The sequence below is a fragment of the Triplophysa dalaica genome, chromosome 22, assembly GCF_015846415.1.
Source record: "Triplophysa dalaica isolate WHDGS20190420 chromosome 22, ASM1584641v1, whole genome shotgun sequence".
In the NCBI taxonomy this organism is placed as follows: Eukaryota; Metazoa; Chordata; class Actinopteri; order Cypriniformes; family Nemacheilidae; genus Triplophysa; species Triplophysa dalaica.
In genome coordinates this window covers 12,810,872-12,834,502 of record NC_079563.1, presented here as the reverse complement: position 1 = coordinate 12,834,502, position 23,631 = coordinate 12,810,872, and the positions used below count along the sequence as shown (strand labels likewise).

Here is a 23,631-nt window from a genome sequence, read left to right as displayed (position 1 = left end):
AAGGAGATAACATATTTACGAAACATGCTCTGTAGAGCAGTTCGTCTGTTTAGAGCTACTGTAGAAAAAAAAACATGCTGAATTTCAGGTAAGGGGACACTCGGTGTGTTTAGATAGAAATAGCTCATTCTAAGGTGATAAAAACATAACGCTTCATTATGTAAGCCAGGTCTTTATACAGCTCTGAAGACATAGTTATGTATAGTGCATATCTGTCAATAGATCTCCAAAAAATTACACATTGGACCTTTAAGTTGGAATGTAAGCCTGACTTCATTTAAAATTGAGTCTTACACATCATCCTTTCTCATTTTATTTCTTGATCAAAATAGAAATCATTTCATTATTTACTCATCGTCATGTCATTCCAAACCTATACGACTTTTTCTCTTTTGAAAAATGTTGGTGACCATACAACTTGACCTCTGTTGACTTCCATTGCATGGATCGCTACCACAAAGACAAAATATAGTCATAATTCAGGTTGAATAAATACATGAGGATGAATAAATTATGACAGAATTTGAATTTTTAGGTGAGCCATCACTGTGATGCTCGTAAAACATTTTAAAATCTGTATTTTTTCTGTAAAAAAAAAATAACATTATTAAAACAACATAAACTTAACCAAGCATTTATAACGGCATATAAATAAATGAAACTGTAAAAAAATATTAAATTAAGTTTGTTTACAATCTCAAATCTAACAATATTTAGTGAGGGACAGCATATTCTTCAAACAGAAATGAACAAGTTGCCAATAACCTAACTTCAAAAATAAGACATTCTTTGAAAATAATTCTTAATATCTTTCACATGTCTGTCTCTTAAGTAAATTATCTTGTTTTCAGGATGTGTAGATATTTGTGAGTAAAGCAATCTTTCATAGGGAAACTCTAGTGACTAACAGGATGTTTATTGTAGTTTAAATCAGACAAACCATGAAGGTCTTAGTAGCTTAAAGCTTTTACCCTCCTCCAATTCACCAAAGAAATACCGATCCACAAGGAAAATAAAAAAATAAATGTTTAGCCACAAAAGGAAATCAACAGAAAGATGAGTAAAATATTGACACTTGGTGGAAAGCCAGCAGAAACACTATTCAATAATAAAACAAACACAAATAATAGCCCAAATCCTTTCAAACAGCGAAGCTTCTATTCAGAAAACTGCGACTCCTCAAAACAAACCGCCTATCCAGCCAGGAGCTCAACACACACCTGTTATTTTCTCTGAGAGCTTTAAACATTTTGCTACTCTCTTTCTTTTTCATTTATTTGCACTAAAGTCTGGTTTTCAGCAGAAAAAGTGTAGAATGTACAGCAAGATGGAAAAATGATGTGAGATAGAAAACGTGTAGAAGCAAATTAACACCCTGCTCGGTCATCTTTTTTCAAGGCTAACGCTACATTCAGTGTTACTTCTAACCGGTTGCCAACCCACCCTTTCCATATTTCCAATGGCACAGTGCTGCCAAAAAGAACCCAAATCGGACCTTCAGAAGTAAAAAACATATGCAGATACAGATCGCCTTATTTTGCTCATTCACATTCATCGCAAATACAGCAACAGAGAAGTTGGGAGTTGGAAGGATGTATTGTGTTGTACAATAAAATATATCTGGGGCATCTGAGAGAAGTGAACGCCTAGTGAAATATCCCTGGATTGGTAAATCCTTTTCCAGCATATTTCATCATGGCATGAACATATTTGTGGTTCTGCAATGACAACAGAATGAGGCCTTAGAATACTTGCACAGTAAGAAAAATTCCCCTTACGGCTCTCCTCCCCGCAATTCTATAATTTCTGGATGTAAAAATAAAATTTGAGTGCGGCAAGGCAAACAAGTTTGAACTGTCCACCGGATTGTCCATCTAGTGCAGGTTGCGATTCGCAAGGTAGAGCTGATGGATCTGCGAGCAGACTAATATTAGACCCAGAGTCGACATGAGAAGATAAAGTGAGATAGGACACATCTATGTCGCTCCGTGGTCTGAGCTTCCCGGTGGGAACGGGAATCTGGCAGACCAATCAGGTGGAGAGATCGGGAATCGTTGATTTATGTGTTGCTATCAAGGGATGCTGGTTCGGTCATCCTTCTTTTCATCTCTTCCTGAGGTTCTGCTGGTAGATCCACAGACACACAAAAAAACACAAACAGACACTCCCTGCCATGGAGCAGGTAATCCCCTTGTGTGGCTTTCAAAGAGACCTGTAGATTCGAAGGGCCTCATCCAGTCTGTGTGATTGGTAATTTAACATGCTCCCCAGACCCCGACCCCGAGTTTGCCGGGTGTCATAGGAGTTCCTTATCCGTATTGAGTTTCCTGCTCTGGATTAGTGTAATGGGGAGGCTTACGCCAGGCGTCCGCAGCCCTTTTCTGGGATCAAACCTGATTTAATTGCTTTGACCTCTCTTTTTATCCCTCTAAAAGCTGAGACCGAGAGCTTGTGTGGTATGAGTCATTTCACCCTTCTAGGAATCCTGAAAAGTGCTCAAACGCGATGAGCCCATTCTTCCAATCTTTCCTATTTATGCTATTTCTAAAATGTAAATATAAAAGGTCCCAGAATACTAGTAAGGATACATTAAGGAATCAGAGTTGGACTATGGGTCAAATAGTTGCGATTCATACAAATGTAACTTGAGTTGGATAAGAGGGGGGCAAACCAGTCACGTCTATCAAGCCATGTGGTCGGAAATATGGGAGATTAAAAATGCATTGAATAGAATGTAAGTGCACTCATTGGATTGTAAAATTATGCTAATGTGGAAATAACAGCTGCTGATTTAATAATTCATGGCCTGAGACTCTCTAGAGTATATGACAGTGACACAGACTCATGTGAACGGACTGCGATAAAACGATGAAACTCTCTGCAGGCGAAACTAAACGAAATGACCGAAAGTATTTACCTGAGGGTGGGTAAAAATATGCTGGGTAAAAATATTCCGAATCTACTTAAGAAATGTCTGTTAAAATCTGATCAGAGAGGATGGTGACAGTCATTAAAAAGATAAGCTCAAACTTACTTCTATTTTTACATTCGATTTAGCAGACGCTTTCATCCAAAGTGCATGCAAGGTTTTGCTATGAAAAGTATGTGAAAAATATTACCATAAATTGGTCACAACATTAAATAGACTGTCTGCCTGCATAACACACACAAACATGTGTATATGAAATGTCCTCCTGCAGTCATATTTGCAAATTTCTTCCTCTTACGAAGGCAATTTCAAGTATTTAAACAATATGTATTAGTGTGCCCTGATGTCAAGAATTTCTATCTTAGTTCACCCAGAAATAGATATTCTGTCATCGTTTACTCACCTTGTTGTCATTTCAAACCTGTCTGACTCTCTTTCTTCAAAATACAGAAGATATTTTGAAAAATGTTGGTAACCGAACAAAAGTGGAACAGGACAATGTTTTATTTTACTGTATTTTTTCATCACGCTCAAAATTCTTGTTTTGACATGTTGGCAAAGATCATTAGCCAAGTGGCACTGTTTAATAAATGAGCAAGAATAAATCATTAAAATAAATATTTATAAATAATCATGTAATTAAATAAATAAAAACAGACAGACTGTTTTGTCTATGCTAGTTTCAAATTCTCTGAACTATTTTTGCATAAATCCCGGTAAATTCTAACACAATTAATTATGTAAGATTGATGAGTATTGATCCAATTAACGTGCCACTGCTAATGCCATCCTCTTAAATATACAAAAACACATTTCCCGTTTCATTAAAATTCCAAAAACAAAAGGACATAAAAAGGACAATTTCTTGTGCATCACATCCATTGCAGTGAAACATTCCCTGGCCCACCAAAATGGTTAATGGCTAAAGAACACTTCCTAAAACAAAGACGTGTGTGAGTGCAAACCTGTCTCTTGAGATTACTTGAGTCTGTAGAACTATTGTTGACATTCTTCGGATCTCTCTGTTACTGTCTGAAAGGTTCACACCCTCTGCCCCGAGTCCGGTCCTCCCCCAACTACTACTGCTATCTCACCTTGAAAGGTCCATTGCCCCGAGACCTGTAATCGAAAACTGCAAAATTGCTATTTGCTCTTAAATTGAAACTTTTAATCCATAGCTTAAGCATTACGGGGAAGACTGACAGAAATCCTGCGTGCCAGCTCAACCACAGGTCACGGAAATGTAAGAGAGGTAGGAAAAATAACATTTTAGTAACAGTGTTATTCAAATGAACGCCGCTCTGAGCGAACACATAGTTTTGTGTCCTCAGCTGAACTAAACCGTGTATCACAGTCCACTGTAAGATTGATGAAATGCAAGCGTGCTGAGACCAGCAGAAATGTCAAGACGGAAGATAACTGCCCATAAGTTCGGAACGGTTACCACCCGTGGTGATCTTACATCACGTTCGCTCTCAGAAGATTTCCACTCTCTGGTTCGTGAAAAAATATAGGGTGGCATAATCCGGATGTTTGGTGCATCCAAGAAAATTGCTTGTTTAATTCTTTCTTTAATTCTGTAAACTCATACAATAGGTTTCAACTGTGATATTAAAGCATCTCAAAAAAGCCCTACGGATCTCTTTCACTGTGGCTTTTTCAAGTATCGGATGTTAGCTGTGATGCTCCGGGCACAGGTATCACCTTGTCACTACCAATCTAAAAGCCTATTTAACAAAAATCTAAACTGAGCCAGGAACAGCTGGTGTTTTAAAAGGCTGTGTGAATATGGGGCATTGTGATTACAGCAAAACAAGAAATCAGTAAGGGGATAGATACAGCTGCCCGCTGGCTGGCAACGGGCCAGAGATGAGACGAATAAGAAACTCCAAGGTGCTGTAAGACGGCTAAGATGGAGGAGAGTTTCACAGACGGTGGGGAGTTAGGCAGTTGAGTGTGTCGCTGTAGGGGGGTTAAAATGTCGGAACTGAAGCGTACTGGAATGTGGTGAGCATGTGGAGTAAAAAACTAAAATGAGCGAAATGGGATGTGACACGGTTGAGGGATAAAATAAGATTTTTTGCAGACGCGTGTATTTATGGTTTTTCTGTTCAGGGAAAAGGGACAACATTTTTGTAGATTTTTGCCAAACAAAAGAACATCGAAACAAGATTTACAGGTGAGCCGATACTAAATTGTGTGAGTGATTTCTGCCTAGACACATTCTGCATGTCTGAATGTTATTAATACATATAATGACTATTTATATTGAACATCAAACTGTTTTGTTTTTAAACTATTTGCTGATAGCCAACAGTCTGAAAATTTGCTTTTATCTGCCGATACCGATAATTGGCTGATATATCGGTACATCTTTATGGCAATTTAAAATATTGGGACAAGCCCTAAATCATATGATCTTACTATATGATATCTTACTGCAGCTTTCCTGTAGCTAGGTGGTTAGAGCATGGCACTAGCAATGCCAAGGTCATGAGTCCGAATCCCAGGGATTGCACATCCTCAGAAACAAATGTATAGTATCATGCAATGTAAGTCGCTTTGGATAAAAGCGTCTGTCAAATGCAGAAATTTAAAATATAAATGTCTACAAGATGTCTTAGAGACATCAAATACTGTCGACATCTCTCAGATGTCTGGTGTTTTTAGGGAACTTAATTCAAATGAAAATACATTAACACACGGCAAAAAGCACTATCTTTTTTAATAAACGTGAAATGTTTTGTAACGGTCGAGCACATTCAGAAATATCGCTGATCAAATACCATCTTCCTCCATGGTTAATACCAACCATCTTTTAATTAGCTTTTTGACCCCACATACTAGAAAGCTCTAGATAAAACACCAACTGTGTTGCTGACCAACAAAAAAACATCTAGCAATTATGAGTCCACTCAATAGTTCACTAAGTGATAAAGGAAAGAAAGCCGTACGGAGAGGCCTGAAAAATCTGGCCAGCAGGAACCAGACTCGGTCTGCAAAAAGACTCATGGCTCACAGTTTTGTGTTCAGTCTGCTGGCCTTTAATTAACTATTGACTGCCACACCGTTGAGAAACCTCCAGTAATAAAACTATAGCCACTGCAGGTCAGGGTGGTATTTCAACTTTTATGACAGAGTAAAGTTGCCAAACTAAAGAAACATGAAAAGTATGGAACTGTATTGTTAGTTGCACAGACAAGATATTTTGTTTTGAATATGAATCCGACTAGAAATGTCTAAGTTCATATTGAAATATTGGTAACACTTTATTATAAGGTTGTATAATGCATTAGCTAACATAAACTTAGAATTAACAATACTTCTATATCATTTATTGATCATAGTTAATGTCAATTTCAACATTTACTAATAAATGTTTAAAATCGAACACATCTGTTAACATTACTTCTGGAGAGTCAAAATAAACCTTTACTAAAAGATACTGGATGTTAATTTTTATTTAGGATGTCAACATGGTGTGGTGTTTTGAACGGCAGCCCGCTGCTTGTTGTTTTGGAGCTGAACATCACCTAAGAATTAATCCTCTTTTAGAATTTCAGCATTGACACGACAATGGCAGCTTTGAACACTGCTGCAGGGATTACCGCTTTACTGACAGGATATTTCCAACACATAGTAGCTAATGGCAAACACATAAAGGCTGACAGGAGATTTGCTGTTGGCAGTTTTTGTCCCACATCCAGAGGAAAAATGAAATCACAAAGGAAATCTTAACAACTTAATTGTTTTTCTTAGACAGCAACACGATTACATAATGTAAAAATTAAGACTTTTGTCCCAAAGCTTTTCTCCAATAAAAAGCCCTATAGTAGTTTCACATGTGACAGAATGTCGCATGTCAGAAGACATCTCCACAATTTCTCATACCGTGCTTACATTTGCTAACACAGAAATAAGGTGACATTATTTTTTTATATGAATTCGAACATTACAAATCAAATTCTTCCAAAATCAGATTTATATTACACGACACAATCACGTGGCAAATGGTGACCGAATTGGTTGCTAATTCGTTTGAACCTGTACAGTCTCATTCATACGTTTTGTTTACGATATCCCTTCATTGTATACAAATTCACACTAAAACAACACCTTATGAAACAGTTTGTTTTTCATGAGATAAATTTTGCACCATGCTATACACATCCATTATATATGCACTGTCCTCTATTCGCATAATAACTGTCTGTCCCATATGTTTATTTTAATTACTCCTCTGCAACTTTAAGGACAAGGAAAGAGCAACCATTGAGCAACAAAATGACTGGGATTTCTTCAGCGTTTGTGAAGAACATCGGATGTGGTCACAGATCAAAAGGCATAAAATTTAATAATTTCTGACTAATAAAATCTAGTTCGTTTCAAGGAGAAGGTTGAAAATAAAGAGAAGATTCACCTTTGATGCTAGAGAGCTATTATTATCAACCTAACTGGAGAATTAAAAACACCCACACGAGCTTCCTAATAAGAATTTAATGAGCCTATTAAACTCTGTGATTAAAGTTTAAAACTGGCGCTTCATTGAAATAAAATCTTTGGTAATTATTTGGAGTTAGTTTTATAAACATGTTTTCCTATGCAAAAAATAAAACATCAAGTATTTCTCACACATTCATTTTATTTAGGCTCTCTGACGTTTCGAATAAGCCATTGTTCACCTTCCTCTGGAATCTAGTGATTCAATAGCTTCACCTTAATGAACAACTAATTGGGTTTCTAGCATTAATAAATCACTGATTTAACTTTAAAAAACGTTATTTAGAGAGGAAAAGAAATAAAGCGAACAATAATCTCTCAACAACCCTTGAGAAGTCTGACAGCTACTCATGCAAAAGCAGCCTACGTCTTCATACTGTTCAACCGCCTCCATGGGTCTGAAAATATGGGAGAGATCAATATGAATATATTCATTGCATATGGAGACGTTCATTTCATTAATAATATGCAAAATATCTGTGGGGGACTCGAGATGACATTGGGTCTGTGATGCATCCTCGAAAATATTAATTTCTCCGAACTTACACAAGAGCCAAACTCCCTCTCTCCAATTTCTCCAATTAGCCTCATGTTCTTTGCCAGCAGTTACCAAGTTCAGCACTGCAATGTCATTGAATCCTGGGGTATTAGCTCAATTAATGTCTTTAAAGTCTGCCTGAATATAACATTAGCTATTTTTGGAGGGTTTGTAGGAAATTCTGAAAGTCTACAAAGGAAAGAAAGTGACACGCATCCCAAATTAACTCTAGCAGAGCACTCTAGCAGACGCTTGACTAAAAAGTAAAAAGAACACCAAGTCAAAACTCTTTATATTACACATTAAAAAGCCAACACAGAGTTCTTCAGCAACTGATAACTATACCCACAAGAAAATCTAATTGCACTACATTGCTCTGTAAACAAAACTTTGCGCGGTAAACCAAAAGGTCTCATGACAACAAATTGCTCTACAAGCACTTAAAAAGTTCCTAACCTCAGCTGTCAGATCTTAACTCTGCTAGAAGAACAAGCAGGTTGGCAAATAAGCATGGCCTTCCACATGCACTACAGCTGTTTTTCTTCTGAATTGGCCGTTAGTGTACATTACGGACTTCTTTACTTGTTTTGAAACACATTTTAAAGCACTTCAGTCAATGCGACACCGCTGAGTGAGCGGCGAGTGCTTTTATGCATGGAAGCGAGCAGGCAGCTGCAAGAGGCTGTCTGCATCACAGACCGCTCGCCTTCTAAACTCGGACGCTCTAAATGTGAAAGCAGAGAGAAAGAGATCTGATTGATGATAAGTACTTCGCATTTATGCGTCAGCCCTTTGCAAGAATTAAGCAGATCATGTTATATTAGCCTGTTACTGCCTGCTAAGATCGGTTTGCCTCCACATTAGGTAGCTGTTACATTTTCTATTTTTGGCTACTGTATATTATTTTTGTAATCATTATAATTTTTGTAGGTTTTTTTGCCATCATTATTATTAGTCACTGATTATGTTTGTCACTGGGTTTAGTAAATAACTAAGCTATAAAAGTATCAAAAAGTGCTTCTCAACTTAAGAGTATTAAATAATAAAAAAAAACTGTGTTTCGTCCAAATTTGCTGTTTTTCAGGAAATTATATATCAAGGTATCAGAAAGACATCAATGATATCATTGTTGTCCTTCTGAAACCTTGTATCTCCAAATTTTGCTTATTTTCGGAAATTGGAAAAAACACTGTACTTTATAAATGATTACATACTGTTTTGTAAAAAAGTCAAAAGTCAAATAACTAATAATAATGATGAATTGCAAAAAAAATAATCACTGGAGATTTGGAGATACAAGGTTTTAGAAGGACAGCAGAGATATACAATGCTACATAACAAAACTAGCTGAATTACAAATACTTATAGGTTATTGTTGGCTAAATGGTACAAATGGGTTACAAGTGTTATGCTATTATCATAAAATGACTTAATATATTGGATAAAATACTAGTCTCCCAATTCAAAAAAATGAGGATGGTGTAAGATGCTTTCTTTGCTCAGATGATGCAATTTTATGTGCTGTGCACCATCTTAAACTATGAACAATTATTTAATTATTCAAAATATTTGGTTGTTTCTTCAAATTGAAAATCCATACTTTTAAATGTTTTCACTATGTCACATTCTTATTTTTCAATACCAGGTTAACTAACAAAATCAGTCCCTGGTTAGGGCAATAGTAGAATGGAGGAATGCTAGCATGACGTGAGTATGATCAAAAATAGCTTTACTGTTTAAACTGGCATTTATGTTTATTGCTTAAACCCCCAAAATACCTAATGTCATATCCCCTTATCAAGAGGTGGAAAGTAACAAAGTACATTTACTCGCATTACTGTATTGAGTAGATTTTTAGTTTACTTTTGTAAACATGGCAACATGGCAACACAGCGAAAGCACGCTGTGAAGCTCTTAACATAAACAAAACACCGCGTCTCTCTCTGTTTTTTAATTAAAATTGCCTCACCTAACCAGTCTTTGGCCCGAAAACAGAAGATAGGCCTACGTACCAAACGGATTAAACACTTTGGAATGGGATTCATGTTTCTTGATTAACTGGGATCAGCGAAAAACATGTGGCCATGGTAACAACCGGGTTACAACTTTCAAACATCACATTTACTCACATTCCGTACAAACGTGTAACCCTGCATGGAACGATTTATACGCGGTTTCACTACTGACCATTGTACCATTGATAATTTATGGAGAAAATAAGGCTTAACACCTTTTTAAAGCCTTAGTTTTCCTTGTGAAGACAATTTTTATTGATTTAATAATTGTTTAGTTAATGTATTTGCCTTATGATTCAGTGATATTTCTGCAAATCAATAAAAAACCTAATTAACTTTTACTTTGAGAATATTTTAAACAAGCAACTTTTTACTGATACTTGAGTAGATTTTTTTGACTGTTAATTTTACTTGTACTCATCATCAAAGTAGTAGTACTTTTATTTGAGTGTAATATTTTTGTACTTTTTCCACCTGTCCTTATCAACCATAGTTATTTCAGAAGTGACTCTTTTATTCAAAAAACACACGGTGCGTTTCCCCAAAGCATCGTAAGCCAACAATGGTCGCAGGTTGCGTCGTTCCAGCATAGTTCAACAATTTATCCGATCGTTCCAACGATCAATGGCAAGCAGCATCGCAAAGTTGCATGGTTGGAACTGCAGGTCTAGAGCTGTGGTTGGAAGCATCGTTCCTTATTATTATGACAACTAGACTTACATGCATCAAGTTTTTTATCAAGCAACATGCAGTGCATTTCATATCCATCACTCGAAATATATACAAGTTTAATTGGACATCTTTAAGTTTGTCAAGGAAATAGAAGCGCTGTTTTTTAAAAGTGCGCATGCGCATGATCTGCGTGCGCTAGGACCCTGGGGAATCCCTGTGCAGAATGACGTAGGAGGACAGTTATAAATGATTTAAATATCGTGATATAATACAACAGATAACAAAAATAGGATAACAAAAGTAGTCCATAAATGCAATGTATGTTATTTACAGCAACAATTTGACATTAATTCGATCTGAACGTATTTATTAGTAGAGGTCATTACTCCACGCGCTGTGTGGCATCATGAACTAGATTGCTGAACAAACTTGGTTCAAACAATTGATCTCCGATGAGTTACTATGGTTTCAGGAAACAGTCATAACTACATTGTTAATTCCACCAACGATGCATCGTACTATAGTGGTTAAAAAGCGAGTTATGTCGTTGTTCGGGAAACGCACCCCCTAACAATAAGGATTCACTGCCTCAGATAAAAATGTCTGTCACTTTCAAAGATTTTTCAATGCATGGGCTCTGACTACAGACACTTAGGGAAGTGGAAAGAGTACGTGTTCAAAAGGAATGTTCTTTTACCAGGTGGGTCAGAATTAGTCAGAATCAATGACCTTTCCTTGTTACTCGTCTGACTTGTTTACACAGATGCCACAGTGTTCTTATGAGCTTAGTGCTTCTGTTGCTACCTGCATTTATTTACTTAAAGTTAGTCCTGTGACATTAAACACTGCATTTCCCAGTAACATTAATTCAGTCAATATACTGCTCTCTGCAATAATGAATGTTAAATATAGCCATATGTAATGTCGCAGGTATATGATGTTTATGAAAGTGCTAGGATTTGTTCATCCATTAAAATAATACCAAAACTCAAAATCATACTTGTGTTTCATGATATATAAATATATAAAAACTGCAGATCAGCATGTATTCATTACACGGCTCTCACTGTGAATGAATGGCAGGCAGGTGGGCGCAACAATGGCAAATAGAGTTAATTATACTAGAAGACAAAGGATATGTTGTTAAAGTGGTATAATAACATGATACCATAGGGGACCATAACTGATTCAAAGACACTCTGCATCTGATTTTCTATTTAGCCAAACAATCGAAGCTCATCATCGCCTGCAGACACAACAAGATCTTTTCTTGTACGGCTCAGGGTTCGAAATACAGCCCATCATCAGTCAACCACCGCAGACAAAAGCTCCCTTTCCCTCTATTTTTTCCAGGTCTGTAAATTATAAATGTGACATGGGTGCTTGGAAAATTTCACTTAAAAAAATAAAACGGCAAAATGGATTTATCACAAACGCCCTTCGGAGGATACCGCGGAAAAAGAGGCCTTTTGCTATGTTTAAACAGAGATGTGGATCAGTCTCGGTTCTCTTTTCATAAGCGCTTTGGTTTGTTGCTGGGGAGAAAACCAGAGTCCCCAGAGGTGACAACCAGCCCTTATTACTGCCAATCTTCTCCTACCTGCGCCTCAAAGATGTCAAGATCTAACCTGGCAGCCCTTTGCTCATGATACTGAAAAGATCAAACATGAGTGTTTATGGCGAGGGGGATGAGGGATGTTGGGAGAGTCTGCAGATTTCCACACACATTGAAATGTGAAGCTGGGCGATGTTGTCTGGGAAACGTAACATCCATTTACATGGCATCTCTGTCAGTGATAATAAATATCTGGATGTCTTAGCAACAAAGCTAAACCAAACAGCATTTTACTGCATTTTATATAACCAATAAATGTTCTTTCCATTTCCCCCCAGCTCCAGAAAAAAAACCCTGCCAGCTCCAAGGAGATTCCATAATCCCCTCAAACATGCTATAATTTACAAATCAAGCACTGATGTGCCTAATGATGAGTAAACATTTTTCTTTAATACGCAGGAGCCAGTCGGTCTGCCAGTCTTCTGCTACTTTCTTCTCGCTCTTGCTATCTTTTCCATAAAGTACAGCCCTGAAAAAATCATCTGCATGCCACCCCAGTTCATCTTGTTTCAGGCATGCTAATTCTGTATAAGTGTGGTGAGGTTTCTAGAGCCTGGAGGCTGCACCTGCAGTTGAGCAGACTGCAGGCGCACAACAAAGTCAACAGACGATCTTTGAGTCACCTTGTTTTCAAAGCTTGCGTGAAACACTTCAAGCTCTGAAGTAACTGGCTTGTGACATTTCCGTAATTAGGCTCTTGGCGAGAAAATGTTATCGGATAATATGCTTATGATGGAGGTGAAAGCTATAAAAGATCATTTGAGTGGATTCACACATGTTAGCGATTGAGTTGAGTGTGTTCATGACGTTAATTAAATAATTAACAAAACCCTGTGAGGAACAAATATGCCATTTAATGCTATAAAAACAGAATACAGGTGTTTGCGTCGTTGTCGCGATTTTTTAAAAGACTTGATAAAAGGGTGTTGCGATTCTATATGTGTCATCCGAAGTCAGTAATGGAGATGACATCAAAAGGAGATGTTGTATATGTATGTATATTTTGTATGTGTTTTCCTGCATGATCCGCTGAAGCGTGTTAACACATGGGCCATAACTGAAAATGAAATGGTAGGAGCTTTCATTCACACTGAAGGTACTGAGGAGGATAATGTGGTTTATCTCCAGCACACGCAATTGCGCGGTTTATTCAATAGTGTATTCTGTGTTGCCCGCAGTAAATAATGGCTCTTGTATGCACCACTTGCTGGCCCCAAAGAGACGCTTTGCACACATAATTATGTAATCATGCTCATCTTGGCCGCTGAAAGCCTGAGATAGATCTGACAATTGGAACCATTCAGGCTTTTGACAAGCGCACCGTAATCACCCAGCCAATTCTTTTCCAGCTCCTCCATTTCGATAAACATCAATCTGAACTGTGAAGCCATGACAAGCACCCAGAGACTTTTAGCAGATCAAAACTCATCCCAACAGAGAAAGACAAACTCTTGGTGTTTTGACTCGGAAAGTCAATTAATCCATTAAACATTTCGGATTAATGGTTGCAAAGCGGACCAAATTAATTCATTTAAAAAATCTATATTGTAAATTTTTTGAGCCATGAAATGTATGGTTCATTGACTTAGATTGAAATGATGGATTATAATTTGTTGTGATTTATTAAGAAGTGATTAGCTACCTCATTTCTTCCACAGTTTGTGGTGATTTGTTGTTTTTAGATATTCTTTGTGCCTTCGTGAGGTCACGACCAATTACATTGAGAACATACAATAAGAAGATTTGACAAACCAGACCTTGACTCTCGCTCCAGGTGTAGAGTAATAGCAATGAACTTTCAGATGAGGTTTTGCAGCTCTTTGCGCTTTCACATACAATGGGGTGTGATTCTTAGACACAGATTAAGTGTCCAATAAACCGGGTTTAAATTGCATTTGTCATTGGTGGCTATTCTTTGAAAACCCCTTTAGTTTTGGACTTGGTATAAACAATGCAGGTAAAATCAATCCAATGGGAAAACGTGAAGCAACAGTTGGCCGAGGAACTAAAAGAGATCTAAAGGAAGGCAATAAAATAAGGTGAGGGCATCTTTAAACAAAAAAGGAGAGGCTCACCAGCAGCTAAATGAATTTAATCCTTCTAAAGCTTTTGAAGTTCGTCCTTCTCAGTGACCGGTTGACATATCTGAAAGTCTGTGGCTGAAACTCTTACAATGTAAAATATAATAACTAAGTTCTGAGATTAAACTAGAAGAAAGTACCAACACCCTTCCACTCTTAAGGCTCTTAAATCAAAGACTATTTTTTTTTCACAGTTTCCTAAATGTCTGCTGTAAGAAACGAAAATATGTGTCACTTTAAAAACTCAAAAACTATTGTTCATGCAGAGGCAAAAATAAAAATGTGGATTTCACAAAAGAGCAAAAAAGGTGAGATGAAAACGAACTATTACAATTAATTGCTTTAAATTGCAACATTCTTCGCATCACACACTTTTAACACTTTAATTCATCCACCTTAGCGTGTGACTTGTTCTTTCCATGACCATCACCAAAAACAGCTTGAATCCTGTAAACTGGCAGGTATAATTATGAATTTATGACTTATTTGATTATAAAATACTGTTCCTTTCAACAGGCCTCCAAATGCTTTGTCTCCATTCTGCTCTGTTTTCAACTCAAACACACATACAGACCAAGCACAGTTACATAAACTATTCTTTCCTCATCTGCTGCCCACCTTTGTCACACGAAGAGCCAACTCCGCAAAACATTTGAATAAAATCAATTGTTTTCTCTCAACTACTACAAGATTTGCCAACCATGCTAAATGAGTCAATTACCTCATATTGCAACAATAAATCTTGTGTTTAACTGAAATTTACACCGGCAAATGCAAAAAAAGCAAAAAACAAGAACCTTTATCTGTAGTTATAAATGCAAACTCAGCCTCTGTTTGATCACTGGTCTTTTTACTCTGTAAACATGTACGAAAAACACAATACAAGAAAAAACATCAACCACTCCAGTGCAACCATTTCAGAAATAGATTTCTATTCCTCAGCTGTGAGCACGAACTAATGACTCGCATGGAACTGAAATCAAACAGTAGAACTTTGCAAACAATAAATAATAAAAACTTTGTGGAAAAAATGGCTTTGGCTCACAATTTATTCTCTCAAATGGAATGCTTAATAAATGAATTAACAGCGAATCAGCAGAAACTGAATTCATGAGCCATTCATTAAATTATTCAGTCTTTGATGTGACTTCTACAAACATACACAAAGCACAGTAAACATTGTTAAATTAAACTGTGAAAGCCTGAAAATGTGTGACAGTTCCTCTAGAAATCTTAACACAAGGCATGCTGAGAATGTGCCAAACCCCATCTTGAATTAAAAATGCAGGATATAAATTATAAATGCTGCAAGTCTTGGTTAGAGAATGGCTCTAGACTGCAAAGGCCAGACAGATAATTAGTCTTCCATTCGTTAAGCCTCGAGGACAGATAAGAAGTCCTTTGTATTGTCCTGTATTACACTTTAGTTGTTAAAACTCTGAGGGACCATAGAAAAACAAGACTTAAAATTCCGACTACATTGCGGGATGTAGTTCGTCTGTTTCTTGGCGATAATGCTATTAAAGTATTTCCAAACAAAAACTTAACAACTGTTGCCTTTTTCAATGAAAATGTCTTGGGTCTCATAGACAGGTGAAACTCAAGTAAACACGCTGAGAGTATTCAGAATCAGCATGATGACACAATTCGACTCTAAAACATAACCGATGACAACATGGCGACAGCTTTTTATCTGGTTCAATCAGTCACGCTTCTGCAGTTGTATTTGGTTTATGACTTTGTCATCGTCCGAGCGTGTTGCCGTCGATGATAGATGGATATTGCTAAACAGTTTTTCAGCCCCCTGGTCTGTTCCCCTTGATGGAAATGAAGTCTGTTTTGAAAGTCTATACGTCCCTAGCTATGGTTGGACATGAAACAGCCAAACCGCTAGAGTGCTAAATCGGACTGACAGTTTAAAGAAAATATCCGACTCTGGGAAGGATCTAGGTTACACGAAATCTGACGCATCAAGCGCATATCATGCATTCCCAAGTGAACCCCTGGTGTGTGATTCTTTTTCAAGGATCTTCACATGAAAAGTATGTGCATGCCTGTTCATTCATACAATGTAGGATTCTTTCAAATGTGACTTGTAATTCAAACAAATCCTGTTGCAGTCACAACAAGAAGTGAGATTACTGGATATCAGATCAACGTGCCATTCGCCAAGTCAAGTGGAGGCGCTGTTTCTTTGGTTTGAGTCCAAACAGAGGACACCTAACACTAAATAGGTAGCTTCAAAGTGTTCAACTTGCTACACCTCATGCTCATGTTGCATCATGTTATTGAGATTGACTTTAAAAATGTAGTTTTTTAGCTTGGAGTTTTCTACTTTCTCATCGGAAAGTTTCTTAATTGGGTTCTTTGGTCTTGTAAAGTGTAATTATATTTGAAATGGCATGTTTTTACCTGGAGGGCCCAGAAAGGTCCCTCATCAGATCCTTTAAACGAATATTAGGAAGTGGTCTTCAATAAAAACAGACAACAGTTTTTGATCATTAAACGCAGCTAATTAATGTTAATGCCGTAAACACAAAGAGAGCTTGAAATATCTCCCCTAGGGCTTCAGTTAAGAGGGTCAGGAAGTAATTTATAATAAAACAGATGCGATGAAATGTACTAAGAGCGTGTATGAAGAAGGCAAAACAGGAATCTTTTACTGCTTTACAAACAAATGACATCTCATAATTTCTTAAAGTTCATTGAGAATGTGACCGAGAATGTACAGACTTTAAAAGGATAGTGAAGAAATTTGACTGAGAGGTTCTATGGGGAACCAAAAATGGTTCTTCTATGGAATCAGCATAAAAAATAGCACATTTATTTGTAAGGTTGTATGCAAATTATCTGTTTGTGATTTGACGAAAGCTTCAAGATTAATAACGTGAGTGTAGCCTAATTTCCCTGCAAAAAAAATATTTTGCATACAGTAACACGGAAATATTGAGCACGATATTGAGCTGCAAAATGGGTCTCGAAACAGAATTTTATTCATTTTAAAATGCAATGTGACATGTTAGTGTCATTTTCCTCCTTAAACCCTCTCAATCTAGCGACAAGGTGGAAACAAAATGGGAAGAGACAGCTGAACACAGATTTCTATTTAGTTCTGTGTGATATAATGCACACCCGATTCTCAAAACACCTGGTGAAACTTTCATCCACTGCATTAAAATCGAGGAACTACTGGGTTTCACGACTCAGATCTCCCTTTCAAAAATAATATCCTCAATTATTATACTCAATTCATCTTCATGTTATAGGGTTAGATAAAAAGAATAATGTTTACGAAAGCGCTCACTTCTATGAATAATAGTAAACTAACCATATTTTTTACACGCAAGCGTTAAAAAACTAATTGTTACTGGCCAAACGCAAGCGCACCCTCTGCTCTGAACACATGAAAAGAGCTGCATATCAATCCATGGCCGAATCCTCCAGACGTCGCATTTGTGGCTGCATACGTCATGAACTCTGAATTATTTCAGTTAACTATTACAGTATTACATTCGCAAGTCATAAGCATATCACAACAATTTCAGCTTAAATAAAAATTAAATTCAAATTTATTCTTAAATAAGACTTTCTTTATGACGCATGCCGTCTATAAATCATCACAGTCCTTCTAAATGTATGTCCAAATTTGCTGTTTTTCAGAAAATGGAAAAAACACTGTACTTTTTAAATGATTACATACTGTTTTGTCAAAAGTCAAAGAACTTTAATCATTTTTATTAGTTACATATTTGAAAAACTGAGTCACAAACATGAAGGGTGACTCATAACTATGATGAATGACAAAAATTGATGGATCACAAAATATGGAGATACAAGGTTTTAGAAGGAAAGCAGCAAAATACGACCTCCGGAGGATGCAGCCTACCCTTTGACAAAGGGCCTGTATACATATTTTGCATCCTCAGGTCTAAAACACTTACAGCACTAGTTGAAGTTCCTCTAAAAGTCACCTTCTTTAATACTTAGTGTAGGCTATATACCATTACCATAATACTAAACGATTATAGACATGCAATATCCTCTTTTTAGTCCTTATGTGTTGGAAAATGTCTTACATGGAGGACTCGTATGTGTTGAAACTTGAAATCTATTTGTTGGTAAACGATGGGTTTTTATTACTGTTATTCCACTTCATCATTCGCCTTTGTTCTTACGTAGTTTTTTTCACAGAATGATAATGGAAAACTTCAAACGTTTTGGTCCATAAACTCCCGAATGCCTCTATTAACCCAATTTAAAAAAAGCATAAGTGCTGTGCTTTGCTTTAAGAAAACCATGGTTCGTTTTCATAAGGGACATATTTATTTATAAAAGGCATTAATTTTTTAGGTGTCTGTATAGGGAAGTTGAACCCTGTAACATGGCAAATCATCTGGCATCAACAGACCATCCAACTACGTATTGAGGTTCAACCAACACTAAATTAAAAGGTGAACTCTGAGTTTATTTACACTGAGATGCAAAACTAAAAGTTTTTGGGTTCAAAACAGCTGATTTGAGATAGTTCTATCAACTCTGTCTAGGCTTACCTTGAGTTAAGCGCGTGCACCATGAATACAATAATATTACGATATCAAGATTCACCATGGCAACGGCACCAAAGAAAAAGAAACATGGCGGCAGAAAGCGTTTGATAGCGAGGCACGCTTTCCGCTCTGCTGTGTACATTGGATTACAAATGTGCTGGAAATGACTTAAGTTTAAATTTATATATAGAAAAATGTACAAATAAACAAATAAATTAATCAGTAAATGAAAGTAACAACTGAAAAAAACTGAAAAAAACAACAGCGCTTACCACTTTTTATGGTGTATAGGACACTTGTAAGGGTGCCAGACTCTTATGTCAAAATCAGACTGGTTGCCGGGTTCGTGCCCAGAGCTTATATGAGTAGGAATGAATGCACGTCTAAAATAATTGAATATACCTTTATCGCACTCGGAATAGTGACATCATGTACCCGGGAAGTAGAGGGATGTAGTCAATTCCAGCCGTTCTTTGTAGTCCTTGAAAAGTGAATTTTGTTAAAGACAATATCTCGCTTAGCATTTAACTTTGAGCTTTATCCTTTGGCAGGTATTATTTATACTATAACAGCAATATAACACAATAACTTAAGATTGAAAAATGCGATCGCGGGGAATGGCCGCTTTAAGTCATTTCTCATCCTCCAGAAAACTACCATTTGTGAGAAAATGTAAGGGAAAGAATATGCTCTGATGTAACACACGGGCACGATGGCAGATCTTATAGATGTAGGGATGGGTGATATGTTTTGATCTAATTCACTGTAAAGAAATATGGGAAAGCATAAATAAAAATAAACAGGGAAATTACATAATACCACTCGGGTTTTAAATCGCTCTCCAGAAATAAAAGTACATCACTATGAATTACATACAGGATCCTCCATAAAAGCACATTGAGATGGTCTCTGTGTGATCAAAATGTGTGCCATGAATGACTGTATTAAACGAATGAATAAATTGCGCTTTAAAAAGGGGGAGGAGATGTAAAGAAACTCTGGGTTTACCAAAGAAAACCTGCTCATGACCAGTTTCGGTTCACAGAATAAGTTACTATGGCTACTGACTCCGAGTACAAGTTACCTCTTTCTTAGAAACGGGTTTGGGTTACCCCGCGTTCTCGGGTTTGACATACATCGCATTCTGAAACAGAAGACCCGGAGTTTTCACTAAACCTTCTTTCTGAAACGCGTGCCTGTTCGCAAATATCAAAAATCACTGGACTTTCCACAGCCAGCGTCGTCGAACGAAGGCGTGACACTAGAGGCGTCACTGGGGGCGTGGCTAAAGCGCAACTCTCCCGTGAATCCCTCACTCGCTAGCAGTGTTTGTCCAGTCTTCACCTTCTCGCTCCACACAGAGCAGCTTGTCTGATCCCTTCATCTCTCCGAACCAGAGCTGTCTGAATTCAACAACTTTAGCCTTTACATTTTGAGGTGCTCTTCGGACATCGGAAGTGACTGTACAAAGAAGAAACCGGGTTTTCTTTAAGGATGCAGTCGGTTATCTACCTTTTCGGTGCCTTGATAGCAGCCCTGATGTTTTCTTCAGGTATGTGACCATTTACAATGAACGTACTCCAATGTCATTCTCGTATTCTGTTTTTAAACATCGCTTCCTTGACCCATAAGTTTTGTTTAACAGCCTCGTTCCTACAGCGACCATTAGATAAATTCTTCATATCGGTGAACATCAACAAGTTATCACAGTTGCGTAGATTTTGTCGCAATTCGTTGGCAATCGTTGTCAGGACACGTGTTAAACTTTATCGTTTTCCTCACGTCGTTAAGCACAGAAGTTCGCTGTTTATGATTGTCCGTGTTCGCCTCGGTTTTCACAATCGTCATTCGTATCACTAGAAAGCGAAGACTGCAATTTCTTTGAATCAAAGTTCAAGGAGTCTAACAATTTTAGTTTGATGGGAATTTTCTGATGAGTCACTTGACAGCGGCTACGTAATGTTGTGATGATACTACGTTGCGTTTTTAGTTTCGCTTGTTTTTCCTGTTTGTGAAGTCCCCTCATACCTCTGCCGTATGCGTCACTTTGAACTGAAACCAAAAACACGGATCTTAATAAGTGACTCTATAAGCTTCATGATGGTGTGTAGTGCCACACAAACGTTATCTATTGAATCTGCATTAAACGTCTGTTGATTTGAGTGTTGACGTGCGCGTGAACGCAGGTGCACGGCTTGACTCTTCTTTGAGCTCGAGAGTGCGCCGGCTGTCCGCTGTGTGTGAGTGTGTGAGAGAGATAGAGATAGAGAGAGAGAGCGCGTGAATGATGCGGAGATGGAAAGCGTTGTGTTACAAGTTCAGTCATTTGACTTGTGTGTGTTTTTGTCACTGTCACATGCTTTGTTCCTCAAACATTTGGGATGGAATTTTTCTTATTCGTACTCATATACTATGCTTTGTTCTGATCAGTTCACATTTTATGCCGATAAAGTGATTTGTAACTTTGTGTATACTGTCGGGAATATATTGTATTTTTTTTTGTTCTTGATCCTTAAAGGTGCACCCATATGTTTTAAAATGACTGCCCTTTTGTTAAGCTTAGTATTTATTTATTTTAATTCATTCAATGTTATGCCCCATTCCATATAGTTCACTTAAGATCATTTGGGTAAAATAGTAAAATTTTATGTATCACTCCACACATCGTTCACCATTTTATCTCATATTTTGTGTGTTTTTGAGTTTTTAAGGCTGTTTCTGGGTGTCAGTATAGATTTTTTTAAAGTCAATAATATAGGCTATCATGTGATTTAAAAATAATCTCATACTACAGTTTATTGCTCTGTATTTGTGACAGATTCTGTATTTGTCGTATATATTGAACAGCAGTGAAAATATGGGGGGAGATTTTCTCCAAGCCATTGTTTTCTGAGCTTGTCCCGTCTGACAGAGGAATGGGTGTGGCTCATGTCTCAGATAGTCAAGTACCAAACTATCTTTGATATTTTCCAGTGTCGTTTCTGTGTGTGCATGTCAAAACATGACATATTATGGTTTATTTTAAAATGTCAGTCATGAGTTCTCTTTTCCCACGTAGAGGTAGTTTCATAAGGTTTTTCCCCTTTTTAAGCACATTCACAAAAAGCCCTGTAGCCTTTAACCCAAAGAGTATTACCCGTTTCAATTCTTTGGCTCTTTTTCTTTTGTGATGGGAAAAGTCAGTTTCTCTGTAATGCTATGTTTAATGCTCTAGTTTGCCATCTTTGTGAGCTCAGTGGTTGAACATTAACCTATTTTTTATACTATGAAAATATCTTATTGAAATTTGTTAATCATGAACAACTTGTTTGATGAAAAATATCCTCTTATTGAAAGAAGGGATGCATGATTAATAGGCCAAGTAGAATCTGGACTTTATTAACCAATTATATGTCTATTATAGTATCTGAATATTTTGGATTTGTTTAGGGTGTATTGTGAAATGCACAGAAGGACAATTCTGAAATGGTTTCACATGACTTCACGTGGTGCTCGCTGCTCTTCGGGGTTATTCAAACCACATCTTTGACGTCAATGAATTTCAGAAAAGTTAATTGATGTCACTATGAGACAAATATGGCATTTGACTGAGTGATGTTAAATTAGGAAGTGAAATTCGCTAAACAGACAAACACGCTTGCAAGATGGAAAAACCTAATTATTTTAGCCATTTCCATCAGAAAACCCCACTTCAGATCAATTAAGCATTCAACTGAAAGAGTTGTGTTCGTGCGTCTTGGGGTGGATGGGTGACGATTATGGAATATTTTGTCATTGTTTATCGGCAGGTGGGATTTTCTGCTGATTAACGACAGTTCCACTTCTTAGATATCAAATGTGAAAAAAGAAGTCGTGAAAAGAGATCTCATTTGTATTTACATAATTATTTGGTTTAAGCCCAAGTATTGAAGAGCCAATGGAAGCATATGGTACAAGCTAATTTTCCAGCTTTGGGGCTTTGTTCTTCTTAAGTGATGGGAAGGAGAGAAAAAAGGAAAAGCTGTTGAGAGCATATAAGCGAACGATTGTGTTTTATGTTGTAACATGATTGTGGGCATTATGCTAGAGTTATTGGATTCAAATTTGGAGCAGACAGACAGTTGAGGCTTTAGTACGTGCTTCTGACCGATCGCTTAAATTGGTTTGAGTGCTGAGGCTATTGTCATTATTTATTCATATTTAAATTCCCTCCCAACCACACACCCCCACAGAGGCACACACACACACACAGACGCACACACACACACACACACACAGACACATGCTCTCAGGGTTTTACAGTAAATTACTCCGGTCATGTGTTACACCAGTCATATGTTTACCCGTGAACCTTCCATCCCAGTCTACACACAAACATACGTTATCTCATCTGGCTCGTCCACCATGTGCACTTTCATTTGCTAATGGGTTAATCAGACCGATGCAAAGAAAGACTCGTCTTCCTTACGCCCCCGATACAGCCTCTGGAGACTTCACCCTGTCTCATTTACACTTCCTCAGCCCCCGCTTTTTTATATCACATCCCTCCGTCTGCCACATATCAGAACAGATGCTTTCATTAGATTTGTGGACGGTGTTTGAACACATGTTATGTTAGTTTGATACCAGCATGGGCGAGCAATAAAAACAACTTTTCCCGAGATTGCCGGTTGACAGACGGCGGTGTGTGGTCTTAAATCGGAGACCTTCCCCCGTCAGCATATGCATGCATAGAGGGAATATTGTTCTCTCGCT

The 23,631-nt window shown here is 37.3% G+C and overlaps 1 protein-coding gene and 1 long non-coding RNA gene across 3 annotated transcripts in view; one reads left to right on the top strand and one right to left on the bottom strand.

The window, feature by feature from the left end:
• Positions 1-3,611: 3,611 nt before the first annotated feature.
• LOC130411804 (uncharacterized) overlaps positions 3,612-23,631 on the bottom strand; it is a 71,124-nt gene continuing 51,104 nt past the window's right edge. Inside the window, exon 3 of the long non-coding RNA XR_008905112.1 lies at positions 3,612-4,048. This is a non-coding gene — a long non-coding RNA (uncharacterized LOC130411804). The remainder of the gene's footprint in view (positions 4,049-23,631) is intronic.
• The window catches only part of alcama (activated leukocyte cell adhesion molecule a), a 58,543-nt gene continuing 55,126 nt past the window's right edge, over positions 20,215-23,631 (top strand). For both annotated transcript variants that reach the window (XM_056736685.1, XM_056736684.1), the window contains exon 1: positions 20,215-20,449. In XM_056736685.1, the coding sequence (XP_056592663.1) occupies positions 20,392-20,449 (58 nt within the window). In that variant the 5' untranslated portion in view covers positions 20,215-20,391. The remainder of the gene's footprint in view (positions 20,450-23,631) is intronic.